At 42.0% G+C, this 8,377-nt stretch overlaps 1 protein-coding gene across 2 annotated transcripts in view; it reads right to left on the bottom strand.

The window, feature by feature from the left end:
* The window catches only part of Impg2 (interphotoreceptor matrix proteoglycan 2), a 72,225-nt gene that overhangs the window by 43,975 nt on the left and 19,873 nt on the right, over positions 1-8,377 (bottom strand). For both annotated transcript variants that reach the window (XM_031364715.1, XM_031364716.1), the window contains 2 exons: positions 7,954-8,021; positions 2,292-2,453 (listed from right to left, as the gene is read on the bottom strand). In XM_031364715.1, coding sequence (XP_031220575.1) covers positions 2,292-2,453; positions 7,954-8,021 — 230 coding nt within the window. The remainder of the gene's footprint in view (positions 1-2,291; positions 2,454-7,953; positions 8,022-8,377) is intronic.

Below are 8,377 nucleotides of genomic sequence, written 5' to 3'. Positions count from 1 at the left end.
AGGAAGGGAGGGAGGGAGGGAGGGAGGGAGGAAGAGAGAGCCGGGAGACCTGATTTTACATTCTGCTCATTTAGAGGCAGAAATAACTATGAACAGGTTCCTGCCTCCTGAGCCTCACCTGAAAGGTAAGATACTTATCTGCATCCCTACGAGCGAACAGTTGACAGCAGCCTACTGTAGAAGCACAGTAGAGAAGCTGAGAAGCTGCCTTTGCCATACCAGGCCTGCCTTCCTCAGATCCCCCCACAGTTATACTGACTTGAGCCCTTTCTGTCATACCTGGTATGGCCTCAGGTTTACCATGCTCTCTCTAGTAACCTCATAAAAAAGATTTCTGGTAGAAAATACCATCCTGGATGGGGTAACCCAGAAGGACGTGTGTGTACACACTGAGACGTGGATATTAGCCACAATAAAGTACAGGAGAACCATGCTACAACCCACAGACCCAAAGAAGCCAAATAACAAGGAGGCTGGTTGAATCTTTCTCAGAAGAGGAAATAAAATAGATATCTGAGGTGGATGGAGGGAGGGAACTGGGGAGGGGAGGAGAAGGGAGTGGAGGGAAGGGAAAGGAAGATGGATGGGGAGAGAGGGAGAGAGGGAGAGCCTTCTCCTCAAAGAAATAGTTATTAGGTCACATGTCACTTGGGGTCAGAAGGTGATGATGGTACAGACAGTAGTGAGGAAAGGAGAAGGGGTGGCTCCTGATTGCCCAGACCATTCCTCACCCTCAGATCACCTCATAGTGGCCACGGATTTCATGAAGTCATTACCGAGAGGACACCTTTCATAGCATTTATCAGATGTCCTCTAACTCTCCAGTCATTCCTGCAGCTGTTTACTGAAATGCTGGAGCTTATTAAAGGCTCCTTAATCCAGGCAGGAAAGCCAGACAGCCAATTCAAGACAGTTTCTGATGCCAGGTGGCCACTGGCCTGGCTGACATTTCTTCCACATACCATACAGCCCTGCAACTTGGCAGCACACTTAGGAAAACGAGTTGTCTGGCCTACACTGCCCCCATGTCTGATGGCTGTGGTGATGCTATTTGGCTGACAGATACATATTTTTGTTTCCCATCTGGACACAATGACGGGGAAGGAAATTAAGCCAAGGTAATGGAATTAACAAACTTGGTCAAGGAGAAGTCAATCAAGTAGCAATTGAAAAGAAATAAACAGGAAGAAATGGTGTGCCCAGTTATCACATACAAGAGTAGATGGCATTCAGCGCCAGACTACAGAAGTACAAAGGCTCACAAGAAGGTACCAGGTATGGATGGTGTCTAATGGAAGAGTTCTGCATCAAGGTCAATACAGAATCCTTCCAGAAGGGGAGTAATAACATGGTTTAACATGTGGTTATTTAGAAAAATCTCTTTTTTTTTAAGATTTAGGTATATAAGTACACTGTTGGTCTCTTCAGACACACCAGAAGAGGGCATCAAATCCCATTACAGATGGGTGTGAGCCTCCATGTGGTTGCTGGGAACTGAACTCAGAACCTCTGGAAAAGCAATCAGTGCTCTTAACCACTGAGCCATCGCTCCAGCCCCTAGAAAAAACTCTTTTTAAAAATCTCTCCCCAGAGGAGAGACAAAGGGCATCTATTTCCACATTCCTCTAGTGTTTCTTAACTTTACATACCTGTGAGTGACCACTTAAAAGTATTCACATTAAGAAAATAGAGCTGAGTGGGGTGGCAGAGATGGTGCATGCCTTTAATCCCAGCACTTGGGAGACAGAAGCAGGCAGATTTCTGAGTTCGAAGCCAGCCTGGTCTACAGAGTGAGTTCCAGGATAGCCAGGGCTACACAGAGAAGCTCTGTCTCGAAAAAACAAACCATAAAAAAAACGATAAGCAGTCCATAGCTGTTCAGAGACATTCATTTCTCCTAACATCAACAAACTAAAATTAAAGCATAGAATTCATTTTCCTTTGGCTGTGGTGAGTTACAAAGAACATTTATTCGTTAATGGGTAGAAAATTATTGTTTCTAAAAAAAGAGTTTGTGTTTCTAAACTTTTCACAAAATTTTCTGAAGAAATGGCTAAGCTTCAACCCTAAGAAGCTAATAGGTAGATGGTCAGCTTGAATCCTTAACTTACACATAAGCACTGTTGTCATTATGAGAAACTTAATCCCCCAAAACAACCATGCTATCCAATCAAATGAACCATCTACATGGGTGATTTTTGTTTCCTATAATGCACATGTTAGAAATAAAAGCTGCTTCTTCTAAAAATTAAAAAAAAAAAAAAAAAAAAAAAAAAAAAAAAATCACGCACCTCTGAAATAAACTCTTCCACGAGGAGCCTGTAGAGGGCGCTGGAGGGATCCCGCAGCTCTTCGCTGTATTGCTTTCCCAGAAGTTGGATACTGAATTCTGCTATCTGTTCAGCAGCTGGTTGTGTGGGCTCCTCTGTCACATTCTCAATTTCATTGCTGATCTGAATTTAGAAAGAATATTAAATATCAGTATTTATTCATTCAGTCAATAAATATTTACTGACTCCCCTCCAAGTTTCACATCTAAGGAGGACTTTTTTTTATTTTTGGAGTAAATTAATACACATTTTACATATAGTTCAATGAAATAATTTATAAATATAAAAGCATTTTTCCTTTGGATATCACCATAGTCCATGTAAATACTCAACAGTCAGACAGTCAGTCATCGGCAGGAGTGCTCCAAGTCTCACTGCTAGGTTACAGATCTGAGTACATTTCACTCACCAGAGGCACTGATGCACTCAAGGGGCCCAGTGGCTTTTGCCAGGCAGTGGTGGCACACGCCTTTAATCCCAGAACTCGGGAGGCAGAGGCAGGCAGATTTCTGAGTTCGAGGCCAGCCTGGTCTACAGAGTGAGTTCCAGGACAGCCAGGGCTAAACAGAGAAACCCTGTCTCAAAACAAAAAACAAACAAACAAACAAAAAATAATGTGGGTAGACTTTGAGATTTCAGAAGCCCAAGTCAGGCCCAGTGTCTCTCTTTCTGGATCTATACACAGAACTCTTAGCTACCTTCCCAGCACCATGCCACCGTGTTTCCCTCCATGATGACAACGGATTAACCTCTGAACTTTTAAGACAGCACCAATTAAATTGTTCCTTTTATAAAAGTTGTCAGGTATGAATCTCTCTTCATAGCCAATGAAAGCCTAACTAAGACAGCCTGGTCTACATAGTGAGCTCCAGGCCAGCCAAAGCTGCAGAGTGATACCCTGTCTCAAAAATAAAAAGAAAATTTAACAGAAGAAGCAAATGTCATACAAAAGTCAACAACAGATGCTGTGAAGCTGAAATAGTGGGAAGAGTGACATTGTTTATATTTTTACAAATTCTTGGACAAACTATCTGGCTTAATACAAGATGGCTGAATTCTCATGTTTATCTCTGTATTCAGTTTATCACAATATGTTATTTTAACAGACACAATATGAAAAAAATCTGCCCACACAAATATGTACTCAGGAAGAAGGAATAAAGCAATAATCTTTTCAGATAACTTGGTCTATTCTGTAATGACCAGCTATACCAGCTTTAAAAGGGGTCTTTTCTTAAACAGTAATTGCCATTAGTCAAAACCACAACAAATTTTTTGTTGTACTATATAACATTAAAACTTAAGCCTAGGTTCTGGAGCACTTGACTAGTACATTCAAGGCCATGCACTCAATCCCAGAAGCTACATACACACATACACACACACATGTATACAAACACACTCACACACAAATACACACACTCTCACAAACATACACACACTCACATATACACACAGTCACACACATGCACACACTACACACACAAATACACACACTCACACACCTATACACACACATACACACTCACACATATCATACACACACCATACACTCACACACACACACACATACACCATACACACCCCATACAAACTTACACACATATACACACACACACACCACACACATACACACATAAATATATACACATACACACACACACAGCTGGAGTCATTGAAGAATAAGCAAGAGTTCAAGAGTTCAGCCTGAGCTACATAGTGAATTCCAAGACTGTATGATCTATAGAGTGAAAGCCCAAGATGCTGTCTAAAAAATTAAAAAAGAAAAAATATTCCAGTTCTTCCAGTGGCCAAATCTGACATAACTTGGACAACAAAATTAATATTAAGTTATAATCCAAATAACAAAATGTCCATAAATCCACTCATATGACTTTATAAATGAGAGTGTAATAATAGTTTCTTTCAGAAGTTTATCTAATAAATCTTGAAGGAGTGAAGGAATTCTACCATTACTACTAGAACACTACAGTAATGGTTGCTGTGTGCATCACATGTAAATGAGCACACTTAAGCCGAGTGCCTCCATTGTACATACAGAAACATGGGAAGGACGCAGGAGCAGCCTGAAGGCGCAGAGAGGGCACACAGAAGAATTGAGAATAGAACATGGGTGCCTTTTCTTTTCATTGTATCAGCTTATGGCTCATATAACAGAGACCTATGAACTTTCAGAATAGGAAATAAGCCTGAAGACTACCCACCCCTCTCCTGTTCCTTCTGGTGCTGGAATCGTCTCTGCAATATCCCTGACCAAAGGCTGCCCACCTCAAATGAAAGAACTGTCATAAGAAACAGACATGCTCTTCAGACATGCTTCCAGAAAGCTATCACAGTTGGGAAAGTCTTATCATAAAACCCAAACTGCCCCCCGTTCCATTTTTGATAAAAAGCCATGTGCTCTGGCTCCCAAGTAAGCCACAATCATAGGGACCTTTCACAGACTCCAGGAAGCTACCAAGTTTCCTCTGACTTTTTGCTGGCTCCTCTCCTCCTGACACTTCCAATGGTCTTAATTTTTATCTTAGAGTGTTGTTCCCCTATATGAGTTCTAGTTACAACATGGTAGGACAATCGCCCACTTAAAGTAGATTCTATGTATTTATTAATACAATCTATTATTAAATTACCATTTGTTAAACTGGGTATTTTTCCAGTAATAGCATTATGTCGCTCAGTAATAATACTACTTCTACCAACAAAAACTGTTAGTTACGTGGAACTATATACAAGCCTGCCTTCATGTTTGTATACAAGCCCTGTTCTCCTTGGGGCTCGAGAGACGGAGCAGCAGTTACGAGCATTTGCTGCTCTTGCAGAGGAGTGAGGTTGGTTCCTAGTGCCCATGGTGAGTAGCTCACAAGCATTTCTAAGTCCACTCCCAGGGACCTGATGCCTTGTCTGGCTCCACAGGCACCTTCACATTCATGAACATAAAATACATGCATATAAACACACATTACCATTCTTATTAAGTGACTGGGAAGGGAGGGAGGCAAAGTGAAATTTTGCCTCCTGATTTTACCTTAGTTATTGTCAAGGACCAGCCTCAGCTTGGAGAGGAGTTCTGAGGGAAGGGGTGTTTGAGAATGGCAAAACAAATGACTCAAAGCTAGATTGTGGATCCAAGCTCACCTGCTTGCTCTCCCTCTGTGTTCTGCTCAAGACAGCTTTTCAGATCTCTCTCTCTCTCTCTCTCTCTCTCTCTCTCTCTCTCTCTCTCTCTCTGTGTGTGTGTGTGTGTGTGTGTGTGTGTGTTTGTGTGTGTTGTGCTTTACATAACTTTCTCTTAGCATTCAGTCTTTTATTTACATATTCCTTTTGATCATCCTATGAATCAGCATCCCATGCCACCAGCCCCGCGGTTCCCCTTGTTTCTTAGAAAGAAACAGCAAGCACAGACAATAAGACAACAGGGTGGGAAACCTGAAGTTACCATCCCTAGACCTATACTCCCTCTGTCCCAGGCTGACCTTGAACTCAGGAATCTGCCTGCCTTTGTAAGCATAAACAAACAAACAAACAAAACAGTTTAGCTGGGTGGGATCTTGCCCTGAGATCTCCCCACCCTAAATCCCTTTCCCTCTTCCTAACAAGCTGGCTTGTAGTGCTGCTGCCTATGTTCTTTTAGATCTCTGAAGCTACTTATACAAATCATATTGCGTCCTTATATTTCTCATAGTTGGTAAATTATATATTTTTGAACTCATGTTTTCAGGATTCTTTCCCACAGCCTTAAGGGTCACAGCATTCTACCATTTTGCTAAGGCATAGACACACCCTCACTTCCCAGACTCCTACTATCCCTAATTATCATGGAGTCATTAACCTTGGCAGAGAAAGAGAGAGAGAGAGAGAGAGAGAGAATATTCCTTGAAGAAGGAACATAAATACACACACACACACACACACACACACACACACACACACACACATATATACAAACAACCCTTATGCTCATAGCAACCATCAACACTCCTGGAGGCCCACGCCCTGCTGGATCTGTCCCAAGGGCAAGAACCATGTCACTCTATCCCTGCCACAGCAAGTTATAATGTCCACACTAAGAAACGAGAATGCAAAGTGACCAAACCTCACCTTTTTGAAGAATGTCTTCATAATTTACTTCTTAATAAATAAGTCATGATACAGTGCCTCCTTAATTTTTTTAAGTTCAGAATTTAAAAGAAACCAGTTGGGTGCATATGTGTGTGCAGTGTGTATGTGTGCTTGCATGTATGGGGTTCATTTGTGTATGTATACTGGTTTCTATGTATGTGTAGGAAGACTAGAGCTTGCAGGTGGGTGTGTTTTCCTCAACTGTTTTCCACTTTTCTTACTGAAGCAGGTTTTTTGACTAAAGACAGAATTCATGGATTCAGCTACTCTGGCTCATCCGTTTGTGCTTCGGAGCCAGGTAGGCTCTGAGATAGGGGTGGACTGCTTAGCTGCCTGTTTTCTGTGATGGTGATACATGGAGGCTACTGTGCCTGCCTGGCTTTCTATGAGGGTAATAAATTCAGGCTGCCATGCTTGCCCGGCCTCCTTGGTGGGTCATAGTGAGAGTTCAAACCAACTCCACCTAGGGTTCAGGCTCCATCTTAGAGAACCTGACCTAAGGTTAACCAACACGCCTGCACCTAGCACTAGTATCCACCAATCGGGAGGAGAGCAGAAGTTACAGTTGTACCTAGGAAATTTACTTGTGAAAGTTTACGGTTTGGTTCCCAGCACCAGCCAATCATTTTAAAGGGTAACAAATTCCCTAATAGTCCCCCCCACATCAGATGTGTGCCAAGCTAGAACCCCCCCCCCTTGCTTGTATGCTTGCCTCTATAAATGCTTGCTTGAAACTGGGATCAGGGCTTCACCCTCTCATCCTGCTGCATCAGTGACAATGGTGTGACCAGGGTTTGAGCTTGAGTAAAGACTTTAGTGTGCATGGGAATCAGTTCCTTGGTGGAATTTTGGGGTTCTCAAAACAGGTGCATAGAGAGTGACTTGCAAAGATTAGAGTGAGTGATACAGGTGGAATCCCATGCTTATCTGGCTTTCTATGTGGGTGCTATGATTTGAACCCCATTTCTTGCTTCTGTACTTCTAGTGTTCCCTCTACTGTGCCATGTCTCAGCCCATAATTTAACATAACTTTTCAAAAAATGCTTCCATCTGCCTGGGCAGAGTACAGTTTTGTACTTCCCCTGAAATTCTTTGTAGTGGACCTTCATCTGTAGAATTTACTGCCATTTAAGTAGACAAGTTCCTGTTAATAGTTGTGTGCTTAAAAGGTGTGATTGCTTTTTTAATTTTAAACTTCATGGAATCCATTTCCTTTCTCTGTAAAGAAGTTAGGGCCCAGTCTACTGGGTTAGAAGGTCACAAGTTTATCAATAAGAGAGTTTCCTAGAAATCCTTTATTATCAACATGACAGGCCTATTAGGCTCTTCCAAAGGATATTAGATTTCTGAATGTACTGGATTTAAAATTCATAGTATTTTCAGAGCAATACACTGTGAAGTCCTGTGCAGTCTAGAAATGAAATGTAATTCTATTAACTCCCATGCTCCGTGTTAGAAAGCAAGAGAACAGAGCTGGACTTACTCTCTCCTGTGGCGATGCTGCGCTGCTCTCTGAAGCCACCCCTGGATATGAAGCACTGGGGACAGCTCCTAGGCAGAATAAAAACGCATGTGGTGTTAGTCCTTGAGTAAGCCAGAATTCATGTCATGACCTAAAGACTTACTCCAAAAGCCATCCTTATAAGTCTGTTGCTTTTTTATTCTGAAGGTTTTTTTTTTTCTTTTTAGTTATAAACTCAAGAGACATTTATAGAGACTTCCTAGAATCTCAATAACTATGACTGACTGAATGCCATGGGCTGGGTTTGTTCTGGGACCCCTTGTTCCGTGGGGAGGCGGGGTCCCTTTTCAGGCACCACCTATCAGATTTTAACCCTGATACTATAGACCTACTGGGGTAGACAAGTGCATGTAGCAACTGAACAAGTGGCTTTTTTTTTTTTTTT

The sequence above is a fragment of the Mastomys coucha genome, unplaced genomic scaffold (assembly GCF_008632895.1).
Source record: "Mastomys coucha isolate ucsf_1 unplaced genomic scaffold, UCSF_Mcou_1 pScaffold12, whole genome shotgun sequence".
NCBI lineage: Eukaryota > Metazoa > Chordata > Mammalia > Rodentia > Muridae > Mastomys > Mastomys coucha.
The sequence above is the reverse complement of the archived record's forward strand: the minus strand, read 5'-3'. Positions and strand labels throughout refer to the sequence as shown.